Source organism: Cimex lectularius, unplaced genomic scaffold (genome assembly GCF_000648675.2).
Source record: "Cimex lectularius strain Harlan isolate CLEC.00 unplaced genomic scaffold, Clec_2.1 scaffold98, whole genome shotgun sequence".
Lineage (NCBI taxonomy): Eukaryota > Metazoa > Arthropoda > Insecta > Hemiptera > Cimicidae > Cimex > Cimex lectularius.
The window spans coordinates 1186947-1206780 of record NW_019392897.1 but is presented as its reverse complement, the minus strand read 5'-3'; the positions used below and the strand labels follow the sequence as shown (position 1 = coordinate 1206780).

General features: G+C 36.9%; 1 protein-coding gene across 3 annotated transcripts in view; it reads right to left on the bottom strand.

Moving 5' to 3' along the window:
- LOC106664232 overlaps positions 1-19834 on the bottom strand; it is a 98846-nt gene that overhangs the window by 35786 nt on the left and 43226 nt on the right. The window contains exon 3 of one of the 3 annotated variants that reach the window (XM_014389740.2): positions 2535-2561. The exons of the other annotated variants lie outside the window; for them this stretch is intronic. Coding sequence (XP_014245226.1) covers positions 2553-2561 — 9 coding nt within the window. The 3' untranslated portion in view covers positions 2535-2552. The remainder of the gene's footprint in view (positions 1-2534; positions 2562-19834) is intronic. 3 annotated transcript variants of the gene reach the window in all.

Sequence of the window (19834 nt, the reverse complement as noted above, 5' to 3'; positions counted from 1 at the left end):
CTTTAAAATTAGAAAGTTAAAATTAGAAACACGCTATTCCACGAGACCAATTTTTGAAAAGAAGGAAGACATTCAATAAGATCCTCGAACATGTTTGCGCCTTTAGCAGCTGAAAATCTGGAAAGGTTGTTGACGTTATTTGTATTTTTAAACGTTTTATTTAACGCAAAACGGATTTGTAACAATGCAAAATGTAACATTTTCAATTCAAAATCGAGGAAATTGTTAATAATTCGTTCTGCTTAACAAGCGATATTTTTCCGTAAAAAGACGCGGTAGTTGCGTATTTCTCTTTGAAAAAATTAAATTTAGAATTGCGGACAGACACGTGTCCGCTTTGTGAATTAGACTTTGAGTCTCAATGGGCGGATTGTGCGAAAGAGCTTAGACAAATTTGGAACAGGGCCTTGAAAGGGAACAAGGAGGCCCATTCATAAAGGATAAGAAGGCCCAACCGGATCCGAGAAAAAGCTCCTAGAAAAAGCACCTTCGAAATTCAATTCAATAACAAAATGAAGGCAGAATGTAAAAGAATGCACAAGTTCTGAATGTTTTACTTGATAAAATTTCAAAATATCCGCCACTGAAGCTTTGAATACAAATACAATAAATAGGGATATGTTCTATGGACTTATGTGCAATTAAATATTATGGATTTAACATATTAATGACCTGAACATATTTATAATCACCAGTTTGATTTCAATCACTACTTTACCATACAACCAACACAGCGTTGTGGACACCATCACTATAGCCCTTGAATTGAAGCAGTACTGTTTGGATTTCTTCTTGAACATCTCTTCATATGCAAAGGGTTATGCCATCACCCAGGTCCATAGAGAAAATTCGAAAGATATAATCCACCCTTAAATTTTACTTTCATATAGTACAAATCTACATTTTCCAGGGGACTGCAGGAACCGAGTGGTCAGGGCGTCCGACTATTTGTCACGTTAGTGGTTCTAGGTTCAGATCTCGGTATAACCTTTGAAATTTTAATTGAGAATAATTTGGAAAAAGTAATGTAAAATGGTTCGGATACCTCGTCCGCGACACCCAACGGGTAGGTGGACGTGAAGCTGGACTACTTTTTATCCATCTAAAATCCAACCTTCATATTGCCCAACACATATATTTTCCATTTATCTCAACAAACAGCTGTTCCGTAAACAATCACTTATCTACACCCCATATTCTGCCGACACACCCAATCTTTTATATTCGTCGATGACACGGCTATACTTTCTTCCAATAGTAATCGAACCTGTCATAGCCACCCCGCTCCTCTCTACAATACTCCAGCCTGGTCTCATGTCTTTCCCTTAAGTCTAAGTTAATGAAAACTAATCCCACCCCATCATCCAGCTACTGCAACGTATTTCTATTTCACGAAATACCACACTATTACATACATGAAATCATCCGCGTCGTGATTCTTGACACACATTCCAAATATAGCATTGGTTGTCAAAGACATCTGTATAAGTACCCAAGCCAAACTTGAGCTTGATCTAAAAGATGAAAAACTACATGCAGCACTATTTTCACCCAGCTGGACTAATTTGAACTTTAGAGAAGTGAAGAACCCCAGAGTCTATCGCAACAAGTCTTTCGGATGAAAAGTCCGCAGTCTGCAGAGGCTGGCAAACAAAATCTGTGCATATACTACGAGAGAAAGCCAATATTGAGCTTAATCCGCAAGGAAAACATACTTTCTCGACAAAAGTGGTATTGCCATTCATGGGACAAACCCATAGATACTACCACAGGTTGACGATCCGTTGGGTTTCAATTCAGATCCATCTTTCCTAAGCTCTCTCCCACCCCCACCCATGGCCAATTGAAAATATCATGACACCTTGATCAGCTGGTTAGCTAAAGACGATATATCTCTGAGATAACCATCATGAATACTTAATTACAAAAATAATTTAGTGTATACGAGCGGAACACAGTGAACGAGTGGTATGACAGGAACTTTACTTCACTTATTTAGTTTATGCAAACTAATTTGCTGTTTCTCTTAAACTAAATTGGATATGTTGAACCGGCTTAGACGAATTTATGCCCTGACCATCAGAAGTCGACAAAATGATTGATCTCTTTGAAAACTCTATTAAAGATTCAACACGACTTTTGAGAAACATTCTTTTCGGTGCTAGGAGAGTTAAAATAGAACTAATTAGTAGATTTTTAAAAAATGTTGTGTACATGACTGGTGTTAAAACTTTTGTTTTTCAAATAACATAAAATGACTTTACTGATTTGCATATAAAAAACATAAAAAATCGACTAATTCTCTTTACATTGATGTTAATCCTTGAGAAAGAAGACATATTAATAAAAAATAAGAATACAAATCATGCATAAACGTGTTAAATTTAGTATCCATTTAAAAAAAATTAAAAATACTTAAAAATTCTTTGGAAAAAAAGAAACTTTGGAGGATTCAACATTATGGCGAATGAATGCTGATATTTTATACTAAATTGTTTTAATTATTATTACGTTAGAAAATAGGAAAACTTTACCTAGGTAACTTTCTTCCATCAACTCACCTGAAACAAGACAAAGACATGTTAGAAATCATGAAATATTATAGACTAGCTGGTTTTAAGAACTGAGTTATACTTTACTTATTCTTAATTCTACTTATTCTATAATTAATTAAGGTTTTTAGTTGAGATAAAAAAGTCAATGGCACGAGCGGGATTCGAACCCACGATGTTCGGCTTGATACGCCGCTGCTCTACCACTTGAGCTATCGTGACTTCGATCCACTCAGAAACTAACTTCCTATCTCAACCCCACCTATTGAATTTTCCCTCTTTTTTGCCATTTTTCAAATGTCGTGTAATTCTCGGCGACAAATGAAATGGCCACGGAGAGCTTTAGTGAAGTATACTTCATTTAAATTCATTAAATTCACTATTTTTCGTGGTCCACTTGACCAATTAATACATTCAATTAACTGGCCAAGCGGACCACGAAAAATAGTGAATTATTCTATAATAATTAAATTGTAAAAAATTTGTGTTAATAAATAAATAAATATTTTGTTAATACATTAAATCGAACCTTAAGAGGGATATTCACATATGCTGCGCTAATGTTGTTAATCGTGTTAACTCCTTTTATGTAGTAGCAGTTTTTTTTAAAAACAAGTGTAGCACTACTCGATTTCTATCAAGAGGTAGGGGTTATTCAAGCTTATGTGCTAATCGTGTCTACCTGAACACTTTAGCAATTTTAGCATACGAAAATCTCGAGTAACCCTTAACTTAATAGCACAATAGATCATCGCGATCCGTCGTATAAATAAATATCTGCGGCATCTACACTGGTCTTCATTAGTTCCATCAGAAAAACTGCAAACAATTACGCCAAGATTAAAAGCCCCTTGGATGAACTACTGTGGAAGTCAGTCTGTTTAAAATAATCATCACTGGTCCGCTTGGTCTCGCTCTTAAATCTAAAGAAACTCCCATCTATCGAAAACTGCGTTAAGACGTTTCGATTCAACAGGCATTCCCCGTTCACTTAAAACCGCAACTTTTAATATTGTAACTAAATGTTCATATTTATTAACTTAGAACATACATAATTTCAAAGTCCTTATGAAAGGGTCTATTCCTCGAAAGCTTAAAGAATGAACGGAGTGTTTTTCTAATCGGTCTTAACCTTGAATTTAATATATATATATANTATGTGTGTAGTAAAAGATAACGGCTTTAAATAAGAAGAAGAACAGTGCCTGGTTTATTAAATACCAAAGTTCAGCGTCATAATGAACTTTATGCACATGTGAATGCCATTATCACAGGCAGAATTCCATGGTTATACGAACTCGTAAGCGGCCTAATTTAAAATATCCCAGGGTTGCAACTTGCAACGATGCAGCAGTGTGGAAAATTATTCTAAAACCAAGGCCGTCCCTAAAATTGACATCATTCTCTGAAACCGATTCGACAGGAAAAGGTGGAGGATTGCGCGAAGGGGCATCGCACGGTACATCCGCGTTTTTGTGGTGTACGAGTAGAAAGCCTGGTTAACGGCTGTTATATATCTCCTAACTAACTGCACTAAACAATGAATAAAGCATGTCTAAGAATTCCGAAAAAGAGCGCGCCTGAGAATGGACCAAATCAAGACAATTAAGTAAAAATGAAGTACTCTGTCAAAAATGTTCCACGAAGTCAAACGCAACCGTTCTAAAATACAAGAAAAGAACGTGCTTAATGTGGCAATTATGATTGAAAACGCATGCTGCCCAAAATTTAACCAGATTGGAATTTTTCCTGAGAGGAGCTCCTTTATAGCTGGATTGCTGACAAGTCGACGATAATTAGGAACATACATGTGTAAAGAATGTTAGAAGAGATTGGCATGTTTTCAAAACCATAAAACAAGTTTAAAAATACATAAGACATGAGTATTTCAAAGTAAAAATATCCAGTCTTTACAATGACATTAAAAAGGGTGTACAATCTATCAAAACATTCATCGAAAAGAGTGAGTAAATGAAAATATCATGTTTAGCTATAAAACAACAGCAATCTTTAATTTTCAGAAGTATGATGGTGGTTTTAACCATTTAAATAAAGTTAAATGTTTACAACCCCTGAGGAACTGTATGTAAAAGGACTTTTATCCGTGGCAAACTATCGAGGGCCAGAGAACTCGATCTCTACTATTTAGTCTTTATACATCTGAAAATAGCATATAAAATAAGTCACTAATTTCGTGGTCCGCTTGACCAATTAATACTTTACAATTAATTAAGGTTTTTTGTTGAGATGAAACAAAGCTAGGACATCAACTCCTCATCTCAAACCTACCTTATGAGTTTTCCCTCCTTTTGCCATTTTCCAAATGTCGTGTAATCGGTTTTGATTCTCGACGACAATTGAAATGGCGACGGAGAGCTTTAGTGAAGTGTACTTCATTTTAATTCATTAAATTCACTAATTTCGTGGTCCGCCTGACCAATTAATACTTTACAATTAATTAAGGTTTTTTGTTGAGATGAAAAAAAGCTAATGGCACGAGAGGGATTCGAACCCACGACCTTCGGCTAGATTCGCCGCTGCTCTACCACCTGAGCTATCGTGACCTCGATCCACTCGGACATCAACTCCTCATCTCAACCCCACCTTATGAGTTTCCCTCCTTTTGCCATTGTAAAGTATTAATTGGTCAAGCGGACCACGAAATTAGTGAATTTAATGAATTAAAATGAAGTACACTTCACTAAAGCTCTCCGTTAATAGCTTACACTAGCAATAATGATAATAACTGTTAAATTAATTAATAGGAAAGAAGTCCCCACTTTTATGTAATAATAAACTTTGTTTTTCCATACATAGTTACATGTATTTGCTAAATAGTTAAGTTTTCTTTTAAATAGGTAGAAACGCTGCTGCAAGGTAAGGAAAACGTCAGGCTAGGGAAACTGATCAACAGCCAAAGCTAACCAGTGAGCTTTAACAAATATAGGGGGGTACAATACATCTATTTGGGTCGAGATGCAAGAAGTTCTGTGGTCACATCTTATTATCCCTATCGTGTTCTACGTATAGCACTTTATGGCAGTTCATGTATAGTGGAATCATGTATAGTGCTGAGGTACTCTTCGGTGTTACAGGTGGCTTGGATAGAATTCGAGCTAGGAAACACGTCAAAGCAGACTGCCTGCTGCCTTGTCATGTGCCGCAGTTCACTATGTTCTCGCAATGCGAAAAAAAGAAAAAATCAACACCCCCCCAAGATGAGTCTATTAAAAAAATAACCGAAATAAAACTCGAATTTTGAGTATCTTACTTGAGACTATCGCCTAAGAAGGTGTATGGTCAGGACTACTGGCAGAAGAAACGTGGTGGACATTTTGCTAAAAAGAGGAAGAAACATCGAAACAGATTCTGTGAGGGACTATCCAGGCATAGTGCACTGCTACTAGATGACGAAAAACCAAGAGCCAGGTTTCATAAAACCTGATTAACAATCTAAAGCTGACTAATTAGCTGTGGCAAGGTAGGGTTATAAGTGGAGTGAGGCACCGACCTTCACCCACAGCAAAAGATATCGAAAATCGAACGCGCCGACATTCCAAAACGGTCTAGATCAATCGTCCAGAAACGACGGAGGTTCTTAAAATCGCACATTTAATCTATAAGGGTCCGTTGCTGCACCCAATCTGAGGTTTAAAATTTGATCCTTGTCATCTTGGTTTACAAACTTTCACCTTCTGTCGAAATTGTTTTATTAAATTCTTATTTTAATAGGGACAACATGCGGGCATCCAAACTGAACAAACGGGCAAAATAGGAAGGACCTTATATGCAAAACAAATTCTTCTTACATACTGTATTGTTAATCAGACGACCGGTGTGCTAATTATCAAACCTTGAAGGTGGATTTAAAATAATCCATGATAACATCTTTCTTTAACGAGGTCTAAGGTTCACCCAAAAGAGTTCTGGAGGATTAATGAGCCGGTCGATAAATTGGTGCGTGTTCAAACTTCACCACCTTCATCAGAACGGCCCCAGAGTGGACAAACAAGAGGGAGTTAACGGATCGCAAAAAACGGATCAAATTAACCGACGGGATTTTCTCTAGGAAAAACAGGAAAGTTAATGAATTAATTTGAAAAATTTGTAAAGGAAAAAATATTTTTAAATCAATTTTCAAATAATCCTACTAAAACCATAACAGGCGTGCAGTACATGTGAGATGCACATTAGTGTACTCACGAAGAAGTATTTCTTTTCACGTAATACTAAAGCACGCTTCATTTTAATTACTACTAAACATGCCGTTTGCTAATAAGTTAACTGCTTAGGGGCTTGTAACTTGATAAAAATGTAAGATTTCTTCTTTGGGGGGGGAACCAATGATTTGTTGTTTCGGAATTGCAATTTATCTATCTTTTATCGTTTGATTTTTAGATGCAAGGCGTGTTTTACCATCTTCAACAGCTAAACACGATTATAAATAGGGAGAGGTCAAATAACCTACTAGTGATAATGGCAGACCATACAAAATGAAAATTTTCAAACAATACGTTTATAGGCAACTCAAAAAAACTCAAATCATGTCACAACCTCTATAAATGCGTGCTAGTTCGTTCCATAGCATATGCAGCTTAATGTTATATGCAGAGCGAGGCACAGAAACAAACCAACCCCCGGAGATAGCAAAATGGCCAAATGGATATGGGCAGACCAGTATGATCAAAACAATCTATAACTTAAAACAAATCTGATTTTTAATTAAGCACGACAGAACGTTTCCATTATGTTGTGTTATGTTATTAATTTTCTCGTTATTGCAACAGTGCACAGTTGTCCAGGGGAGACAAGCATGGAATGTAAATTAATTATCATCAAACTACTGTCAACAGTCCATCACGAAAGCAGACGTAATATAACCTGATATGTACAAATTTCAAATACTACCACACATAATTTGACCCAGTATGTCATGGTGACTATCAACTGTTTGCAGGTTTCAGGAGTGTACGGATTATTTTAAACAAAACCACTTAATGCATGCAAAGAAAAACGTTGAACTAGGTTTATAGATAGAACAGTATACGATTATAAAAGGTTCTATGAAATGTTTCCCTTGAAGTTAACTTCGTTAAGTTTCAACAGTTATATAAAGTCAACAATGTCGCTAACAATTTCTTTCCTTTTCCCGATACTATTAGAGGTCTTTGACTTCATTGATAGAAATTAATTATATGATAATTCTTCCTTGTTTTTTTACATGCCATTGCTTTAATAACATATTCAGGTTGAATTTCCTTGCCAGCAGATGTTTTCACTCGTGGATTTAATTATTTCCATCAGATTTATATTCATGTTATACAGGATCATACAGTGATTCCCGTCAAAAGATCATTTCTTATGTGTATACGAAATGTAATTCTCAAAAAATTCATCCCTGTTTTTTTTGGTGGCAATTCCAGTATGTCGATAAAAGGAAAATGTTAAAATTCACATGGATGATGTAAAGTTTTAAGGATGCACAATCGCGAACCTTGAGGTTTCTTTGTTTAAAAGTCAAATGGGTTTTGAATCAAAATGTCCGATTTATGTTAATAGAGCGCCTTATACATAATTTAAATGAGAATAAATAAGATCGAAAATAATAAATACTGGTTCAATCTACAGAATTAAATTATTGACGACGTCTGGCATGATTATCGAGAACGATTTATGTACAAATGATGATAACAGAGGTATTTGGTGAGACATGACGGAAAACTCTTTAATTAAGCTTTCTTTTGTCCATATTTCCAATTTTAATCGAAATATATGCAATAATTCGAAATCGAATACTTAGGAAAAATTCAAAATGTTTTGTCGATTATTTATATATGGATGGCTATTGACTAGACTTGAAATATCGTAAAATGTTAATACGATTCAAACCAAAATATACAGCCAGAATCGACGGAACTGGATGTCTAAATGTATACGTCTATTTTTGATATACAGAAGTTAGTACAAAACGAAATATCCTATTTTAAATTTCTATAAAAAATTGTATCGCTCCATTTTCTCCCCATTATTATGGTCAATTAGACCAGATCTTAGACGAAAAAACTAAATGGTCTGGATGAGGGTGAGGTCACCTAAATCTACTAGTGATAATGGCAGACCGTAAAAATTGAAATTATCAAACAAGTTCACACCGTGCAGAACTCAATGGAAAATCTCATGTTCTTTACATTTTTGCCAGCTCATTTCAGTGCACACTAAACACTTCTCGGTAGGGTTATAAGTAGGGTGAGGCACCGAGACAAATCCACTAACGAAGATGGCGGACCAGGATGTTCTTAACGATGAAACTGCACAGTCAGGGTTATAAGCAGGGTTAGGCCAGTAAAACTAGTGATAATGGCAGACCGTAAAAACCGGAAATGATAAACAAGTTTATAACTGCAGAAATCAAAGAGAAATCCCACCTCAGTTTATAAGCTGTTATTCTGACAAAAACATTCAGCGAAAATTGACGGTGCTGTATCACCAAAGTTATTAGAGGCTATTTTCGATAGAAGTTCTAAAGTGAAATGTCTTGTTTAAGTTTCTATAAAGATTCGATTGCTTAATTTTCTACCTATTATTAATGTCAATTAGGACAAATATGCGGACATGCTGTACGTTAAATTTACTTACTTTAAATATATTTAATTTATTGTCTTTTTACTAATGTACAAGTTTTATTGATCCACTGAGGTCTCGGATAAACCGCAAATACGGCCTCAATAATAAAACTATATTTGGACAGAATTATATATCGAAATATTTAAAGGCTTTGCTATATAACCATATTCGAATCAACAATTCAAGAAATAATTGAAGAACTTGGTCTTCAAAGTACTGAAAGTTTAAAGTTAAGTTTAAAATTTTGAACTTCTTAGTATTATATAGTTGATGAGGTATAAATAAAAGTTCGCACAAATGCATCCTCGTACGTTTTATCTGTTCGGTAAAATTATATTTATGTATCTTCAGTACACATGACCTTTTCGTTTGTATATAATTGAACAAATAAAAATAAAACGTTCGCACTCTCAAACATGCTTAATACTTTTTAATTGTAAATTATAAAAACGAATTATAAAATCTGTCCAAATCCCATTTCAAGTTCGTCAACGTGGAAAAGGTTGACGCGTTTGCAGAATCCGCTTATTATAAACCTCACTCGTTAAACCATTTTGCGGTCGCAGAATCGTTATAACTTAGCGTTCCGGTTTTATTTTTAATTCGCCCACATTGCGGTTTTATTATATGATATGTATGACTTCCCATTATCCTCATGCATAATATATTTAATAAATATACATTGACTCATGTGGGATTATGTGAGATTCTTCTTGAGGTGTGCAGAGTAATAAACACGAAGGTTGTTGGTAGTTTCCGTTCATTTTAGTCGTTTCTGAAATGCCTCTTCCTCAAAAGTCATAGTCCACCTAACAACCTTCAAGCAAATCATGATTACTAAACTACTGGAAAACCTTTAAATTTATCCTCATTTCGAAACCTGGCAAGACAACAGTTACAGATCCAAACAGTTACAGATCTACTAGCCTACTTAGCTCTGTTAGCACGATGTTATTGCTTTCCCGCATAGCTGCCTTTCTATATGAAAACGGCATCGTCATCGAGCCGTTTGGTTTTAGGCCGGGACTATCCACCTCTGCGGGCGGAGGACACTACTCTAAGGGACTCCCGCGTCCACCCTGTACAAAGGAAAGTGTGAGAATCGGGTCCATATTCTAAAGTACCTATTGGCTAGGAGGGATGGTTAACCATCGGTTCTACGGGGTAGTAGAAATGTTCCAAAGTCCAGCCCCTACTACAATGGGGACGGACTCGTAGTGGTTAGTGGTGAGGTTCCTGGAGGGAACATAGAGAAGAGGCTGTTCTTCAATCTGTGACCTTCGCCCGAGCACTTGCGTATGACATTCGTTATAAACCCGGCCTCCCGGGTTACGAAGGATCGAACCATTGAAGCGTATACCGTTGAGGACGTTCAGACTACGCTGACGGAGTCCGTCGAATACGGAGAAGTGGCGGATGGGAGTGGATAGTGGTCGATCTACCCGAATGGCGTCCTTTACCAAAGGCAGTCTCCTTTAGGGGGTGGTTAGCAATTCCACTTTAAACAAAACCGCGGCCGGAGCGGATCCGGAAGTTCTTAAGCTAGAGGAGCCCTAATACTCTGGGAGATAGTAGAGACCAGGCTGATCAGCCACTTTGGGTAGCCCTTTACGCGCGGCGTACGGTCGATGCACAATGCGGACCCGACCACTCGTAATTGGCAAGCGGGGAGTGAGGTTCGTCTTGGCCCCTCGGGGCTGGGACAGCTTCTACACCAATGCTTGCGGCTGTAACACACATTCAGTCGTGAGGGGAGGTGCGTCATCTCTCATCTTGAGAATCAAAACGACCGGTAAGGCCATGAGCCAGGTACGAACGCTAAAGATCCTCATTGTCCTTTTAACGGACGATTTGGGAACGACTGTTGGCCAGGATGATGAAGATTTTTATAGATAGTAGGCTGCCTTTGAGCTTCCAGCGAATACGCAGATGCAACAACAAATCAATGTGAAAATTCAACAAGAAGTAAGTTCAACAGATAAATTGTATCAAAACAATTCCTATCTTTCATCTCAGACTACCACAGCATGTAGTGTTTAACCTGTAATTTGGTCGTTACAGAACATTTTGGCCAGCATATCCTCGCCGGACTGATCTGTCTGACGCCTATGAGCATTTTGATATCTTCAGTTTTGTATTGTAACGGTACTTCTCACACTTTCAGAGGAGGTTCACTGTTTCAAGTAGGGTTAGGAACAACACAATTCTACCGAGTTTGACAGATCAAACCAGAGAAAAAGATAAGGATTATCGCAAACGACTAATTCTGAAGAAAGAGTTACATCTCGCTCAATGCCATTAGGTGAATGGTACGGCTATGATGCTTCGGGCAAGTTAAAGAAGTTCACATCTGTTTTGTTTAATGAGAAGAAGAGTGTTACGTTCGTAACATAGTATGAGTGTATTGTTGTTGTTTGGCCAGGGATGCCTCCTGAATTGTAATGCCTCCTGAACTAAAATTGGCGGTGGGTTCCTCAAAATTAAGACGGCCTAGGATAGGCTTATGAGAGAGTAGAGGAGTAAAAAAAAAGCGAGGACAGTGTGCGTCGAGACGGATATCCCTACGGCCTGGCCGGATCAAAGAAAATCAACGAAGGCGATCGCGGACCCACTCAACTTCAGAGAAGGTGCTCCACATTCCTAGAAGCGGGGATTTTCAAGCGCCTGGAAAAGAAGCATATCTGGACACTGGTTCCCAGGAAAGTTTAGTTTTAAGGAATGTTTATTTAGATTTTATGATAATTTAGGTTCATTTAGTGTGTAAGTTTGTTAAAATGTTACCCGTAGAGAATTAAGATCAATCTATGTTTAATATTTTAGTTTCTATTGGAATAAATGTATTTTTTTGTTTCCTTATGTAAATATTGTGTTCTTTTTTTCTTTGTGTTAATTTTACTGTTATTGAATTTTCTCTGTTTTATTTTATTTTATTTTTTTTTACGGTTCGCTGTTTCCGTGTACATAAACAGCGTGGCGCCCATCTTTTTTTAAATTTAATATTAAGTTTAATATTCTTAATTCATTAAGTAACCCCGCCCGTCTCCACGGAGCGAAGCCGGCAAATTCTCGGCGTAAGATTTTGGCGCCCAACGTGGGGCCCGATGATTATTCGTACATTGTTATTGTCATTTGAAGATACGGAATGTACAACCGTACAAAATTTAATCATTTATAGTGTGTCAGTGGTGAGAAGCCTTTTAGGGTTACCGAGAACATTCTGGACTGTACAGATGCCAGGACGATATAACTGAGCCGTTAGCAGCTGTTTTGATTTTTTTTCCTGTTGTGAAACCGTCAGCTTTTGTGTTAAAAAAATATTTAGTGTTAAAAAAAAACCATTTAGTGTTAAAAAAAATTAGTGTAAAAAAAATCAGTTAAAAAAATAAATAAAATAAAACAAAGAAAATTCAATAACAGTAAAATTAACACAAAGAAAAAAAAAGAACACAATATTTACATAAGGAAACAAAAAAAATACATTTATTCCAATGGAAACTAAAATATTATATGCCAAGCTATATGCCAATCAAAATCACCCCACACGAAATCTCATAATGTTAATTTACACATTCATTCCCTGATTGAGGATAATCGACGTTTTGCAATTTTAACTGAAAATGCTTTCCCCTGTCAAAAAATGAAATCAGAAGAAATAAAACTCTTTCCCCTGATTTAACAAGGCCAGTAATGAATCGAATCGCCTTCTTCCCTGACATCACTCAAAACTCAACACAACAGAGGAGAAATTGTCCGAAAATTGCAGCCGGGTCGGGAAAATCGTGAATTATTGATTCGACTCCTGTATTAAGTAATTTAGAAATTGGTAACAATTTGAGATAATGGCATGCCGCAAGCCTTAAACGGGTTCGAGATGCCATGGGGGCCTTCGTTAACGTTTTGAGAGCCCGCACAATTTCATCCGCTGGATGTCATTATACGATGATCGAGGCGAAAACTTCCAGAACGTTATGCTCACCTTATGTCAAACGTTCTCTTTATGAAATTAACGATAAGGAAAATGTTTCTTCCTTTTATTGGTTAAACGTTGACATATTGCACTATAACGCGTGCAAAACCGTTATTACATTTCTAAAAGCTTTTGTAATGAAGTTACTACCTTCTTATGATAATTTCGTTGTTGGAGTGTACCTTTGAATCTTTAGATTAGTCGCAAGGAGTCCATTTGTTCGACTTAGACGCACATGAATATGCTGAAGGCGGGTCGAAGAATTACCATTCGTTAATACAATGTCATCATCAATTTTACTTTTAAATGATGTGAACTAAGATTTCATGCATTAATTTGCCCATGAGTAATTAAATAGTTCGGGATAAGGTTCGCGTTATAGTCGTTGTGTCGACAAGGATTTAGGTCAGCTATTGTTGATTACCGACCGAATCTGCTAATCCGGATATCCTGAATTTCGTAATCGGAATGCCAAAATAAATCGTTTCAATATATATTTCGAATAGAAAAATTATGAAAGGGTAATTTTTGCTAGGTGGCTCTTTAGTTTTGTAGTAACCTTGTTAACGTAATTCAGACTTTGGTCATTTTTCAATCATTAATGTCTTCTCAATTTTGGTCTGTCTAAAGCATTTCAGCTTCTCGTCACCTTCAGCGGGTGATTAGGGTTATAATCAGGTTGAAACAGACTCTGAAGAATGCAAGGAGCCAAAGAGCGTCTGAAAGACCAAAACAGCGAGGATAGGTAGATCAAAATGTAAAGGACAAAGCTACTGTCTCATCACCCCCTCGCAGTCACCACAAATCGTACAAACTGGTAAAAGAAATTTTTTTAAAGTTGTGGAATAGTGAAGTTCGACCAAAACACAAAGCAAAAACTTGTATGACCCAATCAATCCTGGTTTAAAATAACTTGCTTTAGCCCTCTATATAATCTAGGATAGGCCGACAAACAGCTGAGGTCACCTCCGGCATGTTTTTGCTTCATTTTCCAGTTTTTCAAAAGTTTTTAAGCTGTAGCCATTTGAGAGTTTCGATCTAGTACTGACTCTCTGCTTTTATGTGCTTCCCTCTCATTTGTACCTCAGGTTGGCAACTATCAGATAGAAAGGGAAGCATAAATCTATAAACAGACAGATGTGCGTATCCGGTATGTCTCACCGGACCACCTCGGCCGACAGGGGGGGCGTCCACCGATCCGGAACCCGAACGGCGCCCAGCAGGACAGAAGGACTTCTATTTGAGAGCCCAGGCAACCCATCCAGAAACCACGAACCACGGCATTATTATCTATACATCCCAATATTGTAATACATACCATCATTACAAACAACACGGACAATCAGAAAGCAAAAAACAATAGCTTCATCAAACAACGACGAACATTGAACTTAATATTCTTTTCCTCAACTGCACCTCGACTACAAGGAAGCTACCGTTATCACCTCAAATTAGGTACCTTGAACTATACTACGATAGCTGTCGTAGAATCCGCACACAAGGATTCTAAGTAACACAAGACTTTCAGTATGACAATCTGTTTCTGAATGCTAAAACCAAACTCTCAAAGTATACAGTCAGTTTTGCTTCGACCACCCTTGAGATACGAGGCAAAATTGTGTACTTCCCCATGCCATTCATTATCCAATCTTTAAGTCTCAAATGGATTAGAATATAGAATCCCCAAAATAAGATTTAAGAGACCAAAACTTTCACAACTACGAACTTTTAGGACAAAAATTGCCTATGAGTTTTAAAAAGGCTTAAAACATTATACACATGTTTACTTCTAGAAACTTTGAATCAGCTAAGCCGTCTAATATCAAGCACATCAAACGCCATCAGTAGAATTACCATACATCCTTACTACGTGACCAACCTCACTGTATACAATGACTTGAACATTCCCTTCGTCAACGAACTTTTTAAGTACATTCTATGCTTTTGACCCATCCTAACCCTGCTGCTTGAGTTGTATACACTGTGCCATCCCTAGAAACGTCCGTGACATCTTAAATGACGATGCCCAGAGACCTTCCAGTGAACTACGTGTCTGGACATAACGTGTACTTCCGGATAATAAGAACAATACAAATATGTATGTAAAATTATGCACAGGCTGGCAGGTAACTTGTAATGGAGGCTTTCTTGCCTTTCTTCCTTTTATTGCACTAGCCTTCAACGACGAAGGCCTCGAAACTTGCTCGTGTCTTCCGTGTGCAGTGCCGACCATATCGGTCCAGTGACTAAAGGTGTAAAATACATGTATATAATATGTACAATGACATCCATTTTTTTCGTATAATTTCGGCAGTTTTGGCATGAGTCTTTACCCACAAATCTAAACCAGATTTTCAAAACCGACATCGGGTTTAAGCGGCCCATATCATCCACAACCATCTAACTTATGAAAGCGCGGTTTCTCTCTTCAAGTACTTTTTTGAAATAAAAAATTCATACCCGCCGTTTGGAGCCGCGTGGCCTAGAAAAGAGACCGGTTCCATTTGATGGAGGCATGATGCAACATGTTCAATTAGTCAAGTAATGCGTGTTTCATTATGAAAGTGAAATCAAAAATGACAAGGCAATCAATCGATGGGACCGGCGAAAAACCAATCGATTCAGCCCGAGTCGGGGTTCCCGACGTATAAATAGCCCATCGATTTACTTTCCTCACGAATAACCTTCTGATGGTACGCTCAGACAAACATGTAATATATTAATAATATAAGTCTATGGGCTGGAAATGTAGACGTACATGCACCCCTTTAAATATAGCGGGCTAAAATAAACAACCACATAAACATGAAAATCAACAAGATCAAATGGTGAATTTATTACAGGAACGATCAAAAGTTTATACAAGACTTGTTTCCAAAACTCATCCTTCATCTAGTGCCTTCAGAAAATAAGGATTCTGAATACAAGGCAGAAAAAGCCCTAATTTTCGGCAAAAAAAATCATTCAACACGACTGAAGGTTCAAGATTTTTTTGTTCCTTCATAAAATAATTAATTTTAACGTATATATTTTATTATTTTTGAAAGTTTATGTTAGAAAACATTTATTTATATATAAAAACGTAAACACATTATGTATTTAAATTTATTTATTTATGTATTTTGGAACATATGACCATCGTGCATGTCTATTGTAATTTAAAGTTATTTATATATATATTTATTTATTATTATAAATTTATTTATTTTTGTATTATTTCTAAATAATATTTAAAAAAGAAAAATTTACTTCCCAACGAGCCGCATGAATGAAGGTTACCTACTGTTTTCTAAATATCCAGTTTTGTTGAACGAATTTGTTTCTAATTTAGAAATCGAATTTTTTGCCTATTTTTACGATAGGTATACGTGTTAAATGTGTTATTAAAATATTATGAAATGCTGAAATTCTGGTCGTGAGGAGCGAAATGAATTGATTGAAATAAAAACATCAGTTCTATCCTTGATGACGTCTTGGATCAATAAAATTTAATAAGATGATCAATATAGTTTTCTCATTAATTGTGTTTACTTGTTTCTTTGCCTTGTTACATTCAAATCGATCCTACTGTTTGAATAAATGGCTGCTTAGTTCTATTTTTATTGTCAGTTTTACTGGAAAACTGAAGGTTCGGGTTTTCCTGGCCAATCAAGTGGGCAAAAACACTTAGCGTATTGTGCTACACGTGTTAATGTGCTAAGGCGGGTAGGAAACCTTAGAACAAACCGAACCGAGCCTATATAGAAAGATCATAACGAAGTTTGATAAAGTTTGCAAATAACGTCCAGTTTTTGTAACTGCAGCCATTGTAATGTGATAAATGTGTTATTTTCCGTATTCGAATTATCGACACTTTTTCACTCACATGCACTCTGGATGAAGGCATGGTCGTGAATATAGCAAATTGAGCTACTACTACCAAGCTCTCGTTTTAAGGTGATAAGGGCAAAACAAACTTAATATGCCTAAAGACTGACATATTTAAGTTTTTACAGCCGATCTCAAATTTCACTGAAGACCGATTCAGTACCAGCATTGCCAAGGGCTTTAACAGTATTCAATACAACAACAATACTGTTACAGTACGGTAAACCTAGGTAAATATACTATAATTTTCCAGTCTGAAATCATAGCTATTGAACACTTAGCCAGGGAAAGAAAAGGGCTAGGATATTTTCCCGGAAGACATCTTCTTTAACAGGCAGGCAGCACTAAAGGCTCTAGCCTCATGCGAGGTGAAGGCAAAGAATGTTTGGAACTGCATGGAGGTCAGTGACAATGAACTGATCCTGGCATGGGGGTTCCTATGCACTCGAGACATAGAGGCAACGAACAGGTTGACATGTCGGCCAAAGAGGGCCCAACAAGGGCTCTCTACATCCTGAACCCTGCTGTGGCTTAGCTTCCTGTCACAAAAGAGAATATATTTTAAAAAGGATCCTTAATGAGTCCAAAACCTGGTGGAACAATACACAGGCATGAGGCACGAGAACTGATTCATAGAAGGGCCATCCGCAAAATTTACAAAGTAATTACTGGAAGGCGACCGCAACCGAATCAGGATTCTAGTTGGACTCCTGATAGGGCACTGCCAGTTAAGAAAGCACGTGCACTGGATAGGAGTACAGACAGAAGAAACACTGTGCAGATAATGCAAAGGAGACCGCACAACACATGTTTTTGTGAAGGTCTCTGTAGGTGCAGGTTCTTGCAACTAGGGCAGAAAAAAACCCAGCAATATCCTACACTAAGGCGCCGCTGACAAATTATGGAAGTTGATTGACAACCTAAGCTGGCCAGTGAGTTATAAAAAAGGGCAGCAGAATAGATCTATTCGGGTCGAGGTGCAGAAGGCCTTGTGGCCGCGTCTTTTATCCTTATCCCTATGCCTACTGCCCCTTTCTTCTTTTTGTAATCTCTTCCAACTTATGTTCAAGTAATATTTTATATAAACCAAAGCCTAACCTGTACGAATTTTCAAAATAGCACACTGCTACACTAGTTAACAGACCCCAGACCATTCAAGTGGTGAATTTGATTACTCGGCAAGGGCACACCTGCGTCACAAAACTTCTAGGCTGTAATACATTTAAGACGGTTAGTACTGTTAGCACACTTGTACTAGGTTTACAAGGCGAAAAACTCAAGCAAAATAATATGGGCAATGGCGGAAATCTGTTCTATAGTAACAGAAAAGTTATAAAAATTCATTCGGCCTCAGATACACATTTTGTTGTACGTGCCCACGACGGGGATTTTCAAGTTGAGATCGTCATGATACAAAGCGAAGGTCAGAGCCGTCTGTTTTAGAGCTTTTAAAGATCTAAGGGCCCGACGAGCGCTTATAAAAGCAAACCATCGCTCGGACATCTAATTGCAGCAATTAGCAGCCCTTTAGATTGCCGTGCAGTAAAAAACATTTTTGTTTACCTTGTCAAAACGAAATATCGACCCGACACCAGGGCGAAAACAAGCATAAACCCAACACGACAAAACCCCAGGCGATATTTTTATTTAAATCTTCATGCCACAGACGTACAACCAGAAGTTTGAAGTATAAATCAACAATTTTAGATTAATATTGGTGATATGGTGATGATAACCGCCCGACCGTCGTGAAATTCGTCAGAAATCGGTTAATTACTTAAAATGGTAATATTATCCCAGTTTTTGTGTAGAACCCCAGAAAAGTCGTAAAATTGGTTTAAAATGTTTGTAGAAAAAGGTTCCTAATAAAATCGTTGAAACTGGTTAAATGATAAATAAGTATACATTTTCACTGTAGAAACTTTATAACTGGCAACATAAGGCCACAATAATCTGGTGTTTCAAAGGAAAAGTATATATAAAAAATTAAATAACTGAACTCTTGCTTATAAAAAAAAGCCGTTTGGGTCAGCGTAAACAGTGAAATTGACTGTCAAAATACTCTAATTTTACATTCAAACCAACCGAAAATTAAATAAACCCACGATCCTGACGGCAAAACACTACCATAGCCAAATAGAAGAAGTAGACCCGCCAGATTGTGAGGGACCTCTTAATGTTTATCAACTTAAAATCCCATAACGGATCGTTTAGGATAGACCGGGAAAACAGCGAGAGCAGACGGGCAAAAATGTGAAACTTGATCATACGGGAGGAAACATTCTCGCACGGCTTACGGAATATACGAAGATGAGAAAGCTTGACTAAACTTTCTACTTAAAGCGTATAGAAAATTTCGCATAGATGGACTCTCGTTGATGGAAAAATTTCTATTATAATCTTGATATTAACAGAGAAACCTTTTGTTAATATTTTTTATTGTGTTCAGATATTGGGTTGCAAAGATTAGAAGAATGTCTGAACAATTTAATTTAATTATTACCATGCAGGCTAATTGTATTAAATTAATTATTGTGTTATTAAATGGTAGATGTGCTAACTTTTTCATAAAAATTATTCGATTATTCCTTTATTTTAATACTAAAGATATATATATATATATGTCGGGGAAGGAAAACGTCAGTGCACCCGCGGGAATGACGTCAACAGTAAGCAGAAAAGAAACCCCGAAGGAGGGGAGAGAACAGAACAAAAGAGAGAGAGGAGCGTCATTCCATATACGTTGGGAGTAGCTGGAAGTTGTTTTCCATCCTTGTGTCAAGTTTCTAATTTTCTAAATTCTAAAAGAAAAATAATAAATTGT